The 19595-nt window shown below is 47.6% G+C and overlaps 1 protein-coding gene across 5 annotated transcripts in view; it reads left to right on the top strand.

The window, feature by feature from the left end:
- SLC25A21 (solute carrier family 25 member 21) overlaps window positions 1–19595 on the top strand; it is a 991659-nt gene that overhangs the window by 882001 nt on the left and 90063 nt on the right. For all 5 annotated transcript variants that reach the window (XM_069638415.1, XM_069638416.1, XM_069638417.1 and 2 more), the window contains one exon: window positions 17718–17819. In XM_069638415.1, the coding sequence (XP_069494516.1) occupies window positions 17718–17819 (102 nt within the window). The remainder of the gene's footprint in view (window positions 1–17717; window positions 17820–19595) is intronic.

Genomic DNA, 19595 nt, shown 5'->3' on the forward strand with positions numbered 1-19595 from the left:
AAGATCTTGGATTTTCCAATGCTGTTTGGTAGGAGAGCACAGACGAAGCATTCTCCTTCTGACTGTCTTCGTCCTACTTCCTTCATGTGCTGGCACCATATGTTGTTTCCGAGATGGGCTGTGCTGTCCAGGTAATCATTAAGTTCATTGCTATCTTCGTGTGGGCTTCTCTTGATTCTCAGCGCTCTTCTGTAGTTTGCTATGACTATGTCTCTAAATGCGTCTGTGCTGCTTTTCCTCTCTGGGTGTCTCAGTGGAGCAGGCTGCCTCGACTGCATCGCTGTGGTAGGAGAAGGTTTTGTGTTTCCTTTCCTTCCCTTTTGTATTTTGTCATAGACTTCTTCTAACCGCCATTGGCTCCCCAGCCTCCCAACGCGTGGTCGTGTTGTAGGCCTGAGGCTTGTTCCTTGCGTTGGAGCAGGTGTGCTTGCTGTTATAGTCACTATAGTCCTGCCTTTCAGCTCCTCGTGCAGTTTCTTTGCTCTGACAATTAAAGGGAACAAATAGTCTATCAGCATTTGTGTTTTCTCTGTGAATTCCCTCGTGGCTACTTCTGTTCTTTTGAGGGATTTTGTCATGCCCTCTCTCTCTAGTGTTTCACTTGGCTCCTCTTGGGTACTTCCACTGTTTTCTGGAACTGATTGTTCGGCAGGCAGTCTCCCCTGCCTTCGTTGGAGGCCCGGTAGCCATTGACACTTGCCCTTGTCTGTGTGCATCCTGTGTGTGGGTGTGTGCAGTGGTCAGAGCAGCGTTATCATTCATTCCGTTCTGACCTTGTCTCCAGCTTTTCTCTTCATTTGTTACCTCAAATGTGTCTAAATCATTGCTCATTATATTTAAATTTAGTTTGTTATTTTTATCATCAGGTTTTCTTGGGACTTGAATGACTATATAGGGTCTGGGTGCTTTCGTAGGCCCCAGATGTTCATTATCTGGTGGGTGCACTGAGATTGGGATACTTCGTGCACCAATAAAGGAAGCAGTTCTGATTGTTAATGACAGAAAAACAATAATAATAACTATACAGATACACATAATCGTTCGGAACAACAATTTGCAGCATTTTCTTCCAGGGAAGTGGGGGCGCCCTTCTGTTGGGGGCAAAACCAAGTTACTGTTCTGGGCCCCCATTTCGAATGAGTTCATAGTCCGTTATTTATTCCTTCTCTTGCTCTGGTCTTGTAGTTCGAGAGTTCATTACTATTAAAGTGACAAGTGCATCTCCAAATGTCCCCCCTCATGTCCCCACTCATGTGAGTGACGATGGTAGTCTCTGGGTACTCAGTACAGTTCCTGTGCTAGACTATGGAAAAGGGTTAGGCTAGCAGCTTTGGTACATCACATTCATTATGCATAGCGATAATAGGTGAGGTCCCAGGGCTCTCCTCGAATTTGCTTTGGTCCTGAGGACATGCTGGAACTTGCTCAATGCAAAGGAATGAAGAGATGGAACTGCTAAAAATCACACAAAAATAAAATCTTGTAAAAATACAAACAAAAATAAAAAATAAAAGTGAACATATGCAAAAATAGGAAAAAATGAGAAAAATGAAGAAAAAGGAAAATAAGACAATGACGTTCTTGTGTCCGCTCCTTTCGCTCGGTCACTCGGTCTCTGGACGACAAGTTGAAGAACAGTGTCTCTCTCCTCGATCTGCTCTGCGGCGAAAAGTTTGAAGAGCTGTGTCTTTGTCTCCTTGATTTGTCCCCGGCGGAAAGTCTCACTGCAATCTCCTTAGGAATTCTCGCTGGAAGTTGGACAGCTCCCCTTGGAGCATTATACCATGTAGAAGTGTGCCCATGTGTGGGCGTTGGCCGGATCTCTAAGGAAGGTAAAGACGTCAACATCTGCAGGTCTTCCTACCATTTCTGGATAGTCTGTGACTAATCTAAACAGGACGTTCTGTGCTAGCCGGATGTCCTCGGGTGATAGGGACATTTGCCCTGTTGGGCTGTGTCCTGATCACAAGCTTTTCTTTTGATTCGCACAGTCTTTGCACCTTCCCGTTGCGTGGATTAATTTAGTCCACAGTTGACTCAGTTGAGCTAGGTTTCTTGGATCTCTGATATAAGTGCATGTATCAGTTGTTCTCCCGACGAGCCCTGGGCACTTCTCGATTATTTGGAAGAACAAATTAAACGCGAGTTCATCAATGTCTATTGGCGGTGGAAGCATTTGTGTCCTTCTCACTATGCTCTGGTAACTCAGCGAAGACCTCTGTGATGACAGTTAGCAGCCGCCTGATTACTTTTTTGTTAGCTGGATCTTGAATAAAGTCTGTGACACTGGCTTCCTCTCCCTATGAGTGATGGGTAGGATAACACCACAAGTTGTTAATAGGTTAGCACATCCCAATTGAGACTTCTGCTGGAATGTACCATAAATTCTGTGAACAAAGTCTCGATACAGATCGTGTCAGGATACTGTGTTACACTCTCAGGCAATGTTTTATTTGCAGTCTATCAGAGTCTTGATTCTTTGTACTACTTGGGTATGACGTGCTTTCACAAGTTCATTTTGTCAATGTTGTTGTGGCTTTGGGTGTGCTTCTCTTTACCCTGCAACTGGGATGTACAGAGTGTTCGTTATGTCCTTATCCCTCTTTGCTTGGGGAACCTGTCCAGTTTTATGCCACAACTTGCATCCGGGTTCTTTGTCTTGGTTTTCCTGGTCATGCGTCCTTCTTCCTCGCCATGGATCTTGTCTGCACATGCTGAGGTTCTTCCCCGAAATCTGTGGTTTCTTCGCAGTTGGATGCAGCAGGAGGGCTCTCCCCCATATACAGTTTAAGGTCATTTATGAAGATCCATGCCCTTCTGCCCTGGAGCTTGACGGCGGAGTAGGTGCAGTCCTCTACGATGAACGGGTCATTAAATCTTGGCTCGTCCCACCTCTTCCTGGTGAAGTTCTTCACAAGCACACTGTCACCAGGGAAGAAGAGGGGCGCATGTACACCTTGCTCGGTGTCTGCTTCAGCACTTCCTGCTGTGTTTCGTGCTGCGCCGTCCCCTTTTCGCCGTCGCTGCAGCTGGCCTGTAATGACAGAGGCACTGGATGTCATACAGCTTAGGTAGTCCTGCATCTCTGTTCCTAGAACCTCCCTAGTCGGCTGGGCATCCCATCTAGCTCTATCTCAGGGGGTAAGAGGGGTCCTCATCCTTCTGCCTGTAACTTTCTTGTGCAGCGTGAGATGATGGTCGGAGGCGGGTTGGTTCCAAAGTGCATACAATGCCAAGGGTAGACAGTGCAGCCATCCCTTCTTTAATGTGAGCTTTAACTTGCCTATCCTCTGCTTAAGCAAGCCGTTGATCTGTTCACATATCTCATTCCCCTCTGGATGATACGCCGACGAGAACTTGTGCTTTATACCAAGCAACAAGCTAATCTGTTCGAAAACTGAATTTACAAAGTGAGCCCCGTTATCTGATCTCATTCCTTCGCACACCCCCCATCTAGGGAACACTTCCCTCAATAGGAACTTGGCAGCACAGGTAGCGTCTGGGTGTGTACAGGGACCTGCTTCTATCCATCTAGAGAATGGACACACCACCACAATTAAATACCTGTACCCGTTGCACACTTGAATCATGTCGACCTAGTCGATATGCAAGTGCTGGAATGGCCCATTCAGTCTGTGGATGATCCCTCTCACTACTTTTAATGTGTGCCCAGCAGTGAATTGCTGGCAGATTATGCAGTTCACCATAAAAAATGCAACATGCTCCGCTAAATTTGGTGTGAACCAGTTTTCTGCAAGCGTTGCAGGCAGGTTTTCTTTTGACATGTGAATAGGGTAGTGCAGTTGCTCTAACACTACTTTTAGAAGGGCGACAGGCATTACTGGTTTACCAGTGCTGTCTTGCCTCCCCAACCCGTCAGAGGGGCTTAAAGAACACCCTTGACACTTCCACCCATTTTTCTCCTCCTGAGGTGCCTCCCCTGGAGCTCCATTAGCTGAGTCTGCCCCATATTGCTATAGGCTTCTGGTGTGGCTTGTTCTACCATCATCCGCTCATGCGACGTGCCACCTCCACGTCCATGATTGTTTCATTCTTGGATGCCATGCGCTTGGCTTCCGTGTCTGCTTCATGATTTCCACGTGACACGAAATCCATCCCCTGGTATGAGCGGCGCATTTCACGACCGCTATGCCCACTGGGAGCTGTAGTGCTTTTATCAGCCTGTCCTATAAGGCTGCATGTTGCACTGGCGTGCCGTCTGCTCGGAGGTAGCCCCTCCTTTTTCAGCGCGCTAGACCTGCATGTACTGTGGATGTCACATAGGCTGAGTCACTGTACACAGTTACTTCCTGGTCTGAATGATTCTCAATGGCGAGTATCAGTGCCAGCAGTTCTGCAGCTTGCGCAGAATAGTGAGAGGGTATTCAGGCACTGAGTACTCGAAACTCTCTATTCGCTAGGTGTTTTACCACGGCCACGCCTGTATACCTTTGTCCGTCTTCTTGGTCGATTCTCGAAGAACCGTCAATGAACACGATTTCTCCACTTGCCAGGGCATTTTCCTTTACCCTGGGGATTTCATCATAGAATTCCTCATAATTCGCACAGTCATGTATAGGTTCTCCTTCTGTGACTGGCTCAGCTATGAATGTAGCAGGGTTCACAGTTTTACATCGAGCTATTTTGATCGATGGGTTAGAGATAATCACCTCATAGGCGGATGCTCTCTGAGATGTCAGTGTGCCCTTTGGCTTCTCTAGTATGGCGAACAGCGAATGTTCAACATACAATGTCATGGAGCACCCGATCACGATGGATGATGCCTTTTCGATAGCGAATGCGGCATCAGCTAGATTTTGTTCGCATGGGGAGTGGCCCTTCATAACCGGGTCCAGACTCCCGCTGTAATATGCTAGGGGCTTGTACCCCAGCGAGGTTCGCTGTGCGAGCACTGCCGTCATAAAATTACCATCAGCATGTGAGAACAGGTAGAATTCCTCTGCATAATTAGGAATCCCAAGAACTGGGGCCTTACAAATTGCCCCCTTGAGTTCTGTAAACCCTTTCTCCATTGCCTCAGTCCATTCAATTTCTCCTTTTGTTGCCTGGGCTTTCTTCAAAGTCTGAAGCAAGGGCTTGGTATACGAGCTGTAGTCAAAGACCCATGCTCTGACATAATTGCACAGGCCTAAGAAGCTCTGCATTTGTTTTATCGTGCGCGGCTTGACCGTGTTCATGATAGCTTCAGCCCTTTCTGGGGTTACCTTTTTTCCCTCATGAGAGATTAGTTGCCCTATGTACAACACCTCCTGTTGAGAGTACTGCAACTTTTCCTTATCAACCTTGTATCCCTTTTCAGCCAGTATATTCAATAGCTGGACAGAGTGGCGCCTGCATTGCTCTTCAGTGGTGCTGCAGATCAGAATGACATCTACGTACTCCAAAACAACACTGTCCACCGCAATATTGCTTCGGTCCATTTGCAGGACTCTGTTGAAAATAGACAGGGACTCGCAATACCCCTGTGGCAACCTTGTGCTTTTCAGACGCATCTGTCTGAAAGTGAATGACGTCAGGTCCTGAGAGTCACGGTGCAGTGAAATTGAGAAAAATGCGTTTTTCAAATCGATCACCGTGAAATATTTTGCCTCGGTGGGTATGTTACACAGTATTGTGGATGGATTAGGGACTAGAGGGAACTCGGCGTCATCTATATCGTTTAATGCTCGTAAATCTTGGATTAAACGCCAGGACACTCCCTTTGATTTTTTGACAGGGTAAATCACCATATTGCAAGATGATTCTGACATCACTAGGATGCCCTGCTCCATCATGGTGGAAATTGTCTTTGCGATCCCTTCATCTGCCTCTCTGGACATGGGATATTGTCGCGCTTGTGGTAAAATTGCTCCTGGTTTCAGTTTTTTCACTTCACCTGCCCCCTTCAGGAGACCTACGTCATAGGGCCCTGTAGTCTGTACTGCGGCAGGCACTTGGGCCATGTCGTCATCAAAGTATTCTGGACGTACCAGCGCCAACATCATTCTCTGTGGCACCTCCCGTTTGGTCATTTTGACCCAAAATGTGAGACTTACTTCCACTCTTGTCTCCTCTAGGTCAGGGTGCTCTTCGAACAGATCGTCATCGGTGACGTCAGCCACTCGATACCCTTCCTTGATGGTGATAATCGCACACCATTGTCTGCCTCCATCGTCGTATCCTTCGACTAATACCACTTTCCCTCGCACTGCAGCAGATTGTATCATTAAAGGAAATACTTGTCCCTCCTCTTCGTGCATGGGTATTCTTGGCCTCAACAGAAACTCATCAGGTGTCCTCATAGTTCTATCTGGGAGGCCTGGCAATCCCGTCATAAGCACCCGCACGCCATATGCGAAGACTTCTGGCTCTAACGGTACAGCTCTCATGGCTATACATCCTGAGTATGCTCTGATCATTTCGCACACGTTTGAATAATGCATTCCTGGAGTGCAGCACACTATACCATTCTCGGTAAACGAGATGGTCATGTTTAATTAAGTCATCAGGTCTAGGCCCAGAATATTTACTGGGGTCTGACATGACTATAATAGGGGAAAATTCATTTCACGCTCTCCCACTGAGACTGGGAGTGCATCTGTAAAGGGAACTCTACTATGAGCTCCAGTGAAACTCTGAGTATCTATAGCCTCGCTGGACAAGCAAAGTTTGCCCTCTCGTATGCACGAGCGTGTTGCACCCATGTCAACTAAGAAGGAATATTCTTTACCCGCTACGGCAACATTCATCCTAGGTTCCCTGTTAGGGTCTGGTGTCACTGAAAGGATAGAGCACATCAGAGTCCCCTGTGAGCTATCCTATTTCATATATAAGTTAGGCCTACTGTATACTTGTTGATTTCCTCCAGCCCCAGGGTTAACTCCCCCTCCGGAGCTAGCGCCCTGTGACATTTGCGGTGGTGCCTGCTGGGATTGTCCGTGTGGCAAGTTCCCCATGTTCGGTGGTTGAACCACTTGCTGTGCACCTTGCTGCATGCCTGACGCCTGCTGCTGCATGGTGTAATTTTGTGCATCGCCCTGATGCGGGATGGCAGGCTGATTCCCCATTCCTGCCCCCATCCCTTGGCTATTTTGCAACATGCTTTGGCTTCTGCACATGCGCGCCACGTGTCCTGTCATTCAACACATCAAACAAACTGGCGGTTGTCGCCCATCTGTCCATCTGGCGTAGCTAGACTGCCCATCTGCGCGTTCTGAAAACCACCTTGAATATTCTGAAAACCTCCTTGGTTACCTCGAAACCCTCCTTGATTACTCTGCCATCCTCTTCCTCCAAAACCCCTTCCTCTTGGATAAAATCCTGCGTTACCCTGATTATTCTGCGATGGGTTGGTCGCTTGTTGTGCACTTGGTTCAGCTGGGCTGGTGAGCATGGCTCCCTCGAGAGCATACTTCGAGAGCTTCTTTTGCACCAGCTTCGCCTCCACGCCCTTACGAGTTGCCTCCTTTTTTCGATTCTTTTCTTGCAACAATCTACAGTAGTGCACAATTGTCAACTGTATTTTGGCCCATGGTATTGCTTCTACTCCACCAATTTTGTGAGCTGCTTCTGCAATGGTTCAGGCAACCACTGGCATAATATGTGGTAGAATACAGGGATAGATTTCGTCCAAGACTCATGCGTTTCAAGCACCCACGCGTCTTGAAAATTCTGGATATAAATCAACGAATCCTCTGACTCTTTCATTTTCCGAGTCATTATAGCCCCCATATCAGAAGTATCTGGATATAGCGTTCGCAGCGCTTTCCACACTGCTGCCCTACAGTTATTAAATGGCGCTCTGTCATGGGAGGTGTTAGTTAGGGTTACCCGAGGATAGCCTGCCCGTTTCCATACATCTTCTGCTTTTTCACCAAGTATGGCAATTAGGAGGCCCTTAATGTCCCCTATAGCTAAGGTGACACCCCCCGTCATTTTCTCTAACTCATGTATCCACTTTCCGGCTCCCGATGTCACCATTGGAAGCTTATTTTTAAGGTTCTCTCGGTGCATGTCTGGCCATGGAATATATTGTGGTTTTACTCCCCCTTTCTCTAGCAACGGGAATTGGAATGCACAGTCCTTCTTCTCTTTCCCCATAGCTCTCCGGTCTATCACCGGGGTGGCATTCCCACCTTGCCGTCTACCTGCCAATGCCCTTAATCTGTCTGTATCAGTTGGTGCAGACGCCCCCCTCTGACCGTGGGGTGTTTCTTCATATCGGCTGGATTGTCCAGCAGACTTTGGTGTCCTCGTTACGGACCCACTAACGTCTGACCATCGTACCCCTTGGTCCCCTGGGAGCTGTTTTTCGCACCGTCTCCCTTCTTCATGTGCCACATCCCAGATGCAAGATCCTTGCATCTTCTTCGTTCTGCCCAGTTTCTAGCCTGTCTAGGGACAGTCCCCTGCTCCCACTACTTCGGGTGACATCCTCAGTGTCATATAGCTGAGTGCCCTCTAAGCGCTCATCTTCCCTTCCCCCTTGGGAAATTAGTTCCAGCCCCATTTCGTCATAGATTTTATCAATCGTTTCCCCGATGCTTCTGGTGTCGAAGTCATCTTCAATATTTGTCCCACTTGTACCTGGTACCGCATCGCTTGCAGGAAAAAATTCTTCTACGTCTTCCCATTCTACTGTAGGATTGGGTTTAATCACTTCCCGCTCCAAATATTCAAGATCTTGTGCCCTCTGTCTGCACTTACGTTCCATTTCCTCAGCTATTTCTTTTCGCTTCTTTGCTTCTTCTCTAGCCTTATCTACTTCCCTCATCCGTTCATTTCTACGTTCCTTTGCCCTTCTACTTTCCTCATCTTCCCGCTTTTTTACTTTCCTTTTGTGCACTCTCCTTTCTTCCTATAACCTTAACATGTTCTGCCTGTACTTTTCATAGGCTGCATATTGTGTGCGACTGAGCGGTATTCCTTGCTCTTCGCGATATATTTGTTCTCGCCTTAGCCTATCTTTCTTTCTTGTCCTTTCATCCCTTCCTTCCATTCCTTTCTCTCTCTCTCTCCTTTGCATCTCATCAGAACTCTCACTTGGCCTCAAATCATCACTTCCTTTTCCATCCAACTTCAGTAATATCTGACCTCCCATCCATTCATCTTTCGCAAATGCTATCTCATCACCTCTACCTTAATTTCCTTTACGTTTATTTCCCTCTTTCTCCTTATCTGGAGGTGCACAACTCCATGCCCAATCTTTCCCTTCATCTTCGCATCTCTCTCTGTCCCTTACGACCGCGGAGGCGATAAGGTTTTCCTGTTCTTTTCCCTTATTATCGTCACTACTGTACGTAGGCGACTCATATGCGGAGTTGCTATACCCCGTGGCTGCCTTAAGTTCTCTTAGTGGGTAAAGCCCTTCTGTTTTACTCCCTTCAATGACTGGCTCAGGCGGGGCTGGTGGCACGGTAGGCGTCTCACCCCCCTCCGTACTTACATTTAGTATCCAGTCTGTGGGTGGTTCTTCCACCTTGGTTTCTTCAAACATCTTCCATAATTCTAGAGCAGCAGGACGTTTCTCTAGCTTCTTGCCTGTATATGTGGCATGCAGGAAAGTCATCATATGCTGTAAGACGGCTTTAGAGAGTGATCCGTTCTTGGGCCAAGGCATAAACATCTTATTGGCGGCACCCTTAACCCACTCTGTGCTGTATTTCTTTAGTTTTGGTGCATGCTTGGGCAGTTGCATGCACAAATGCGCAAGCGGGGTAATTTCCTCCATTTTTAATTTCGTCACTAACAGTATTTATACAGTTCTTTAACCTTCCAATAGTATGAGCGAGCGCCACATACGCAAGCTCCAATCCAATCTTTTCCCGCCAAAATTTATACCAACAATTTACTCAAAACCCATCAATTCAATGGCGATTCCCTCTTAGTTACGGAATCGCGTACAGCCAAAATACATTTCAAACAATCATTGATACAATTATTTTACATTTGACATACAACAAGACACATATGACAGACACTCGACAGACTAGACGAACACCAGCTGGACACACGTATACCTGCCTTCTAATCAATACCCTAACATGGGGTGTAAACAAACCCCTTTGAGGCCGTCTTTAATCGTCACCGTAGCCTAATCGTCTCCCCACTGTGGGCCCTGAGTTCACGTTTCTTCTGACCGCTGTTTTAAAGCGCAGGAATAAGGCGAATCCTTACATTTTTATCTCAGGTGCCCCCCTGGTAATCCTTACGTTTTTATCTCAGGTGCCCCCCTGATAATCCTTACATTTTTATCTCAGGTGCCCCCCTGATAATCCTTACATTTTTATCTCAGATGCCCCCCTGATAATCTTTACGTTTTTTCTTGGGTGTCCCCCCAGTATCCTTACGTTTTTATCTCGGGTGTCCCCCCGGTATTCACTCTTTATTTCTTATGCTCGAGTCATTAACCCCCTATATATATATATATATATATATATATCAGTCTTCTCTACTTCTAACTACTTTATTTTTTCTCCGCCACCTTTCCCTTACTTACTCTCATGCCTACAAGACATTTGCCAAAGTAACGAGTTTACTGTTTCACTCACCGATCGCATCTTTTCCTCTCTGGAACTTCGGGATCACCGCCCCTTCCTCTTCCAGCTTTTAAGGTTTTTGCCTGATTGACTGCCTGTGGGAATGAGAAGGGTTATGCTTGGAAAGGCGGGTTTCTTCAGACCCACTGCAGATTTTTGAAATTTTACTCTATCATTGTCCACGGGGAGCTTCTCAGTCTACTCAGCCGGAATGGTGAAAGAACTCATGATCTTGCTGACGGCCTGGATTACTTTGTTCTGTCGGTCTAAGGTGTCTTAGTATTATTTAATCAATAATTAATGGCCGAAACCATCCTCTGCTACCAAGTGTTCTGGAGGAGAGGAATTCACTGATGGGCCCATAGGTCAGCGCTCACCCTCTAGAACTTGTAAGACAAGATAGATGCACCATGTGAGGACAGGGGGTGCAGGATTCACTTACTCCAACACGACTCAATAATGAGGACTCAGTAAATTGGCAAAGGGAAGTCCGTTTAATGACAAGTACACCAAACAGAGAAACAAATGGAAATCGGCAGAATTGCGATCACCTGTCTCGATCCGACTTCCTCGAACTTCAGTCGAACAGTCATTGTTATAGGCAAAACTCGTCATCACTGACGTCTAATTCTATAAAAATCATCATGCCATATAATTGGTTAGGAAAGGTAACTTAAGTATAGGTGCTATATCTGTATATGATAATAGGGCATGCGGATTGGATAACTCTTATTGGGTGGGCGTCTATGCCCATCCCTCTACATCACGCGTGATAGACGTCACTGCAACTACGACGTCTCATTGGTTCTACTATCTATAGGACTCCAGATAACTTGGTCCATTGTGATTGGCTAGGTTACACCCCTAGACATATATTTCCACTTTTAATTAGCAGCATGCAGAATGGACACCCCTATGCCTGCTGTCCCAAGTTTCACCCTGCCTCCCTTCCATCAATCAGTGTTTTAGGGCGATGTGTCAGTTAGTTGGCTGAGGATTGCCTCAAAACTGTAGTCTCTTATCGGGAAAAGTTATGGCATCCTCGGGTCCTGGAGCATATCAGGCGGTGGTACTTCTTCGCGCCTGGCTGGTCACGTGTTAGTTCACCATGAATCTGCTTCAGTTTCCAGCTGTTAGTGCATTTAATTCTGTTTCAGCCTTGCCACCTGCATGGGCCCCCCTTATCTTGACCTTCATGAAGCAGGCTGGTATGCTCTGAAGTTTGAGTCTTGTTAGCTGACGCTCTCCTCCCTTTCTCTGGTTGACCTCTATTTCCTAGGCATGAGCCGCTCTTTGTTGAGTTTCGATTCCGCTCCTTCTCTTGCCTTTGGCTGGGTTACGAAACTTGGCCTGTCAGGCCTCTGGCCGCCTGGCTACATTTCTGCTTTTACAAAATGGAGTTGCACTTGTATAATGTGCCTTATTGAGGTAGATATATGGTTGGCGCTTGCCGCTCTATCTTCTACTAAGCATTGCAAGCAGTATCGATTTCTTAGCATCTTGCGCTTCAAGCCTATTTACACACGTTTAACAGGTCGGTTCCTTCCATCGTGTCTCGTAGCACCGTTTCCTTACGTTTTAACATTGTCTCTTTTCTGTGTCCATCACATTTATTTTCGCAGTTACTCGCACTGGCGTGCTTGTCTTCGATAACCGCTTTTGTTCATTCACGAGTCTGTTCAGGCCCTTGTGTCATTTCCACTGGCCTTCCATTAAGGCTTTCGGGGTCTCTTTGTGGACCGTATGTAGGTACTCCTCATTTCGTATCAGCGGCTGGTATGGCTGTCTGATAGGGTACCGTGCTGCCCAGGGTTGTCTGGTTATGGGTGCTTCAACAGGTATGGATCTTCTGATGTATACCGGGCAGAGTCCTAGTGCAGCTCTTTGTAGGTTCATTTGCTCTTCATACGTCACATACCTTGGCGAGTACGCTCCTGATACCTTGAAATGAGGGGAAGGGGTGCAGGCCATTTCTGGGACCTCCTCTACAGTGTAAAGATGTTGTAGAGAGTGAGAGAGCGGCAGGAGCCTCGAGGCACCCCACATAGCATGATGGTGGGTGCGGCGGAGGCTAAGTTAGAGAAGACCTGCATGGTCCTACCTTGCGTTAAGGAGGTGATCCAAGCAGTAGCCTAGGGGGAGAATTTGGCCGTGGAGGTAAGGCAGTGCCATAGGACATTATGGTAAACGAGGTCAAATGCAGCAGAGAGGTCGAGAAGCAAGAGTAGTGCTGGTTTACCAGGTCTCTAGCATCGTCCATCTGGTTTTTAAGGTCCAATAGGGCAGTTTCTTTACCGGGCCTTGGGCGTAAGCCAGATTGGCGCAGCCCTAGGAGCTTGTTCTCTTCGATGAAGTGTTGCACCTGCAGGTAGGCTACTATGTCCAATATCTTGAGTAAGAATGGGACGGTGGTGATGGGCCTGTAGTTATTAGGCGAAGTAGTCTCATCTGCATCAGTTTATTGCAGCATCTCCCACCTTACATATAGTCTCATCTGCATCAATTTACTGCAGTAGCTCCCACCTTACATATAGTCTCATCTGCATCAGTTTATTGCAGTAGCTCCCGCCTTACATATAGTCTCCATCTGAATCAGTTTATTGCAGTTGCTCCCGCCTTACATAGTCTCATCTGCATCAGTTTATTGCAGTAGCTCCCGCCTTATATATAGTCTCATCTGCATCAGTTTACTGCAGTAGCTCCCACCTTACATATAGTCTCATCTGCATCAGTTTATTGCAGTAGCTCCCGTCTTACATATAGTCTCATCTGCATCAGTTTATTGCAGTAGCTCCCACCTTACATATAGTCTCCATCGGAATCAGTTTATTGCAGTTGCTCCTGCCTTACATATAGTCTCATCTGCATCAGTTTATTGCAGTAGCTCCTGCCTTACATATAGTCCCATCTGCATCAGTTTATTGCAGTATCTCCCGCCTTACATATAGTCTCATCTGCATCAGTTTATTGCAGTAGCTCCCACCGTACATATAGTCTCCATCTGAATCAGTTTATTGCAGTTGCTCCTGCCTTACATATAGTCTTATCTGCATCAGTTTATTGCAGTAGCTCCCGCCTTACATATATTCTCATCTGCATCAGTTTATTGCAGTAGCTCCCACCTTACATATAGTCTCCATCTGAATCAGTTTATTGCAGTTGCTCCTGCCTTACATATAGTCTCATCTGCATCAGTTTATTGCAGTAGCTCCCACCTTACATATAGTCTCCATCTGAATCAGTTTATTGCAGTAGCTCCTGCCTTACATATAGTCTCCATCTGAATCAGTTTATTGCAGTTTCTCCCGCCTTACATATAGTCGCCATCTGAATCAGTTTATTGCAGTAGCTCCTGCCTTACATATAGTCTTATCTGCATCAGTTTGACAGTAGCTCCCGCCTTACATATAGTCTCCATCTGAATCAGTTTATTGCAGTAGCTCCTGCGTTACATATAGTCTCCATCTGAATCAGTTTATTTCTGTTTCTCCCGCCTTACATATAGTCTCATCTGCATCAGTTTATTGCAGTAGCTCCCGCCTTACATATAGTCTCATCTGCATCAGTTTATTGGAGTTGCTCCTGTGTTACATATAGTCTCATCTGCATCAGTTTATTGCAGTTGCTCCTGTGTTACATATAGCCTCATCTGCATCGGTTTATTGCAGTTGCTCCTGTGTTACATATAGTTTCATCTGCACCAGTTTATTGCAGTTGCTCCTGTGTTACATATAGTCTCATCTGCATCAGTTTATTGCAGTTGCTCCTGTGTTACATATAGTCTCATCTGAATCAGTTTATTGCAGTTGCTCCTGTGTTACATATAGTCTCATCTGAATCAGTTTATTGCAGTTGCTCCTGCCTTACATATAGTCTCATCTGAATCAGTTTATTGCAGTTGCTCCTGCCTTACATATAGTCTCATCTGCATCAGTTTATTGCAGTAGCTCCCGCCTTACATATAGTCTCATCTGCATCAGTTTATTGCAGTTGCTCCTGTGTTACATATAGTCTCATCTGCATCAGTTTATTGCAGTAGCTCCCGCCTTACATATAGTCTCATCTGCATCAGTTTATTGCAGTTGCTCCCGCCATATTGTTGGCAATATGAAGTCGCACCATTGTAGCCAGCTCCTAGGGTGCAAGATGAATTACGACCCTATCCAGCACTATTAGCTCAGTGTGAGATGGCCTCCCATCTTGTCCTGTTAGCTTAGTATGGGTCCCCCACCCCTCATGTCCCTTTATCTGAATGTGGGGCTCCTTCCCATCATATGCTGTTAGCTCAGTGTGGGGATTCCTTGTAGTGTGTCCCGTTGCCTCAGTGTGGGGATCCCTTGCATCATTTCCTGTTCGTGCAGTGTGTGGCTTCCTCCCATCATGTCTTGTTAGCTCAGTGCGGGGATCCCTTGCATCATTTCCTGTTCGTGCAGTGTGTGGCTTCCTCCCATCATGTCTTGTTAGCTCAGTGCGGGGATCGCTTGCATCATTTCCTGTTCGTGCAGTGTGTGGCTTCCTCCGATCATGTCCTGTTAGCTCAGTGCCGGGAACCCTTGCATCATTTCCTGTTCGTGCAGTGTGTGGCTTCCTCCCATCATGTCCTGTTAGCTCAGTGCCGGGAACCTTGCATCATTTCCTGTTCGTGCAGTGTGTGGCTACCTCCCATCATGTCCTGTTAGCTCAGTGCCGGGATCCCTTGCATCATTTCCTGTTCGTGCAGTGTGTGGCTTCCTCCCATCATGTCTTGTGAGCTCAGTGTGGGGATCCCTTGCATCATTTCCTGTTCGTGCAGTGTGTGGCTTCCTCCCATCATGTCTTGTTAGCTCAGTGCGGGGATCCCTTGCATCATTTCCTGTTCCTGCAGTGTGTGGCTTCCTCCCATCATGTCGTGTGGGGATCGCTTGCATCATTTCCTGTTCGTGCAGTGTGTGGCTTCCTCCCTGTTCGTGCAGTGTGTGGCTTCCTCCGATCATGTCCTGTTAGCTCAGTGCCGGGAACCCTTGCATAATTTCCTGTTCGTGCAGTGTGTGGCTTCCTCCCATCATGTCCTGTTAGCTCAGTGCCGGGAACCTTGCATCATTTCCTGTTCGTGCAGTGTGTGGCTACCTCCCATCATGTCCTGTTAGCTCAGTGCCGGGATCCCTTGCATCATTTCCTGTTTGTGCAGTGTGTGGCTTCCTCCCATCATGTCCTGTTAGCTCAGTGCCGGGATCCCTTGCATCATTTCCTGTTCGTGCAGTGTGTGGCTTCCTCCCATCATGTCCTGTTAGCTCAGTGCCGGGAACCCTTGCATCATTTCCTGTTCGTGCAGTGTGTGGCTTCCTCCCATCATGTCTTGTTAGCTCAGTGCCGGGAACCCTTGCATCATTTCCTGTTCGTGCAGTGTGTGGCTTCCTCCCATCATGTCTTGTTAGCTCAGTGCCGGGAACCCTTGCATCATTTCCTGTTCGTGCAGTGTGTGGCTTCCTCCCATCATGTCTTGTTAGCTCAGTGCGGGGATCCCTTGCATCATTTCCTGTTCCTGCAGTGTGTGGCTTCTTCCCATCATGTCCTGTTAGCTCAGTGCGGGGATCCCTTGCATCATTTCCTGTTCATGCAGTGTGTGGCTTCCTCCGATCATGTCCTGTTAGCTCAGTGCCGGGAACCCTTGCATCATTTCCTGTTCGTGCAGTGTGTGGCTTCCTCCCATCATGTCCTGTTAGCTCAGTGCCGGGAACCTTGCATCATTTCCTGTTCGTGCAGTGTGTGGCTTCCTCCCATCATGTCCTGTTAGCTCAGTGCCGGGATCCCTTGCATCATTTCCTGTTCGTGCAGTGTGTGGCTTCCTCCCATCATGTCTTGTTAGCTCAGTGCCGGGAACCCTTGCATCATTTCCTGTTCGTGCAGTGTGTGGCTTCCTCCCATCATGTCCTGTTAGCTCAGTGCCGGGAACCCTTGCATCATTTCCTGTTCGTGCAGTGTGTGGCTTCCTCCCATCATGTCCTGTTAGCTCAGTGCCGGGAACCCTTGCATCATTTCCTGTTCGTGCAGTGTGTGGCTTCCTCCCATCATGTCCTGTTAGCTCAGTGCCGGGATCCCTTGCATCATTTCCTGTTCGGGGAGTGTGTCGTTTCCTCCCATCATGTCCTGTTAGCTCAGTGCGGGGAACCCTTGCATCATTTCCTGTTCGTGCAGTGTGTGGCTTCCTCCCATCATGTCCTGTTAGCTCAGTGCCGGGAACCCTTGCATCATTTCCTGTTCGTGCAGTGTGTGGCTTCCTCCCATCATGTCCTGTTAGCTCAGTGCCGGGATCCCTTGCATCATTTCCTGTTCGGGGAGTGTGTCGTTTCCTCCCATCATGTCCTGTTAGCTCAGTGCGGGGAACCCTTGCATCATTTCCTGTTCGTGCAGTGTGTGGCTTCCTCCCATCATGTCCTGTTAGCTCAGTGCGGGGATCCCTTGCATAATTTCCTGTTTGTGCAGTGTGTGGCTTCCTCCCATCATGTCCTGTTAGCTCAGTGCGGGGATCCCTTGCATCATTTCCTGTTCGTGCAGTGTGTGGCTTCCTCCCATCATGTCCTGTTAGCTCAGTGCCGGGATCCCTTGCATCATTTCCTGTTCATGCAGTGTGTGGCTTCCTCCCATCATGTCCTGGCTCAGTGTGGGTACCCTGAAAATAGTATGCTGGCTGCTTTGCATAAAAACAAAGAATATGTTTGGAACATAAGAATAATAGTAATTCAACGTGCGTTCCTTCTGAACATGCAATGCACACTTGGTAGGGTGCTCAGTCCATGTGTAAGAATAGTCACCCTGACCACACAAAGACTTCCAGATGAGGTCAGATGTGGTCAGGTGGGTGTGTACACTCCTCGCTGCGTGCATTGAGACTCCAAGCTGTCAGGTCACAGCCGGTGTGGGCCTGGGTCTACATGGACGCTGCTCCGTCTGGTTCCGGCCCAATTCCTTCCCTGCAGTGTCTCCTGTTTGCTCAGCTGGAGGAGACGCCTGTCCATCCGGCACTACTCCTCCGAGTGTTTAGCATGTGGTTTGTGGGTTTGGTCCTTTTCCTGCCTGTGGGTGCCCTTTATCTGCTCAGTGTGGTGTGCTGCCCTTGGGTGCTGCCTCGTGGAACAGGGTGTGCTTCTCTGCACACAGGCGTGGATCGCACTAACCCCCCACCTGCTCTCGCCCTCACAGGTCTTTGCTGCCGCTGGACTGGGCTCTGGACTCACCGAGGCAGTGGTCGTGAACCCCTTCGAGGTGGTGAAGGTCAGCTTACAGGCGAACCGCAGCGTGCAGGTAAGATGCCAACTGAGAACCCCCAAACGCCTTCATGTGCCCAAAAAGCGAGAGCCCCGAAGGACAGAATTCGGTCCAGAGGGGCAGGGGGCATGCTGGAGTCCAGGGAGGGTAGGGGGGCTAATGATGGGCGAGGTTGATTCCATGATCTGTCTGATTTTGTCTGGTCTTCAATGAAGCATGTGTGGATTCTGCCCCATGTTATCCTCGTTGCTCGCTCGCCGGGGTCGGGCGAGGGCTTGGTACAGTGCTTTACTACTTGCAAGAGGGCTTTGCTCCTGGGGGAGGCTGGCAGGGTGGTGCTTTGTCCTCAGTAATCGGAACCCTATGGTTGGCACAGAGAGATTTGAGGTTTGGGACATCTCCCGGTTTTCAGTTTGTGTGGCACCGTTTCACTACAGCTGTGATTGAGCATTTGTTGGAGGTGAGCTCAGGGATGTGCTAAGGGAAGGATGGTTTGCTCCTAGCACGGCTGACTTTGCGGAGGACATGAGTGTCTACCAGTTTCATAGCAGAGTTCTTGAATAATTCAAAGAGAATCAAGGCATGAGAAATTACCCTGAACCCCCAAAGCACCTAAGGGCGGGCAGAGTCCAGACTCTGAAAAATGTTGTTGAAATCCATAGATCCGCATGGATCCTTGGCGTGTGCCCTGGTTTGGCAGTTGCATGGTTCCGCCTGTGTTTAATGTTTTCCTTTCCTGCTCATGCCTTCGGCTTGACCGCACTGACTCCATCCAGACTGCAGCCGATGCGCCTTTGCAATCTCCCGGCGTTTATCTCTAGCACCACTTAGTCCTCTTGGCGTGTAAGTACTTTTATCCCTCCCTCTGACACCTTTGCACAGTGGTTTATCTTTGCCAATCTGTAACCGTCGCCAGTGCATTTTTGGCTGTGTTCCTGCCAGGCCATGTGGGTGATCTCCTGACTCCCACAGGCTTCAGCGTCCATTCAAGTAAGTGTCGTACCCTTCAGGTTCTATTTTACCTACTCTTTCAGCACTGCTGTTATTTTACAATCTGGCTCCTTACACGCACTTCCTCTTGTTTGTTATGGATACAAAAACCTCCTTCCTGAAGAAAACGAACCAACCAGGGCTTTAGTTGAAAGTAGGACACTTTGCGCTTGAGATCATGTTGAATGGAAGACAACAAATGCAATGTGTTGATATTGTCTCACCTGGACTAGCATATGGCTGTATTTCTGTTTACGCTGTACCAATTGGAAACCATTGACTTCATAGGATAGTATCCACTGCATATGGCTGTATTTCTGTTTACGCTGTACCAATTGGAAACCATTGACTTCATAGGATAGTATCCACTGCATATGGCTGTATTTCTGTTTACGCTGTACCAATTGGAAACCATTGACTTCATAGGATAGTATCCACTGCATATGGCTCTATTTCTGTTTACGCTGTACCAATTGGAAACCATTGACTTCATAGGATAGTATCCACTTCATATGGCTGTATTTCTGTTTACGCTGTACCAATTGGAAACCATTGACTTCATAGGATAGTATCCACTGCATATGGCTGTATTTCTGTTTACGCTGTACCAATTGGAAACCATTGACTTCATAGGATAGCATCCACTGCATATGGCTGTATTTCTGTTTACGCTGTACCAATTGGAAACCATTGAGTTCATAGGATAGCATCCACTGCATATGGCTGTATTTCTGTTTACGCTCTACCAATTGGAAACCATTGACTTCCTAGGATAGCATCCACTGCATATGGCTCTATTTCTGTTTACGCTCTACCAATTGG

The sequence above is a fragment of the Ambystoma mexicanum genome, chromosome 14 (assembly GCF_040938575.1).
Source record: "Ambystoma mexicanum isolate Mex_15411 chromosome 14, UKY_AmexF1_1, whole genome shotgun sequence".
NCBI classification, from domain to species: Eukaryota; Metazoa; Chordata; class Amphibia; order Caudata; family Ambystomatidae; genus Ambystoma; species Ambystoma mexicanum.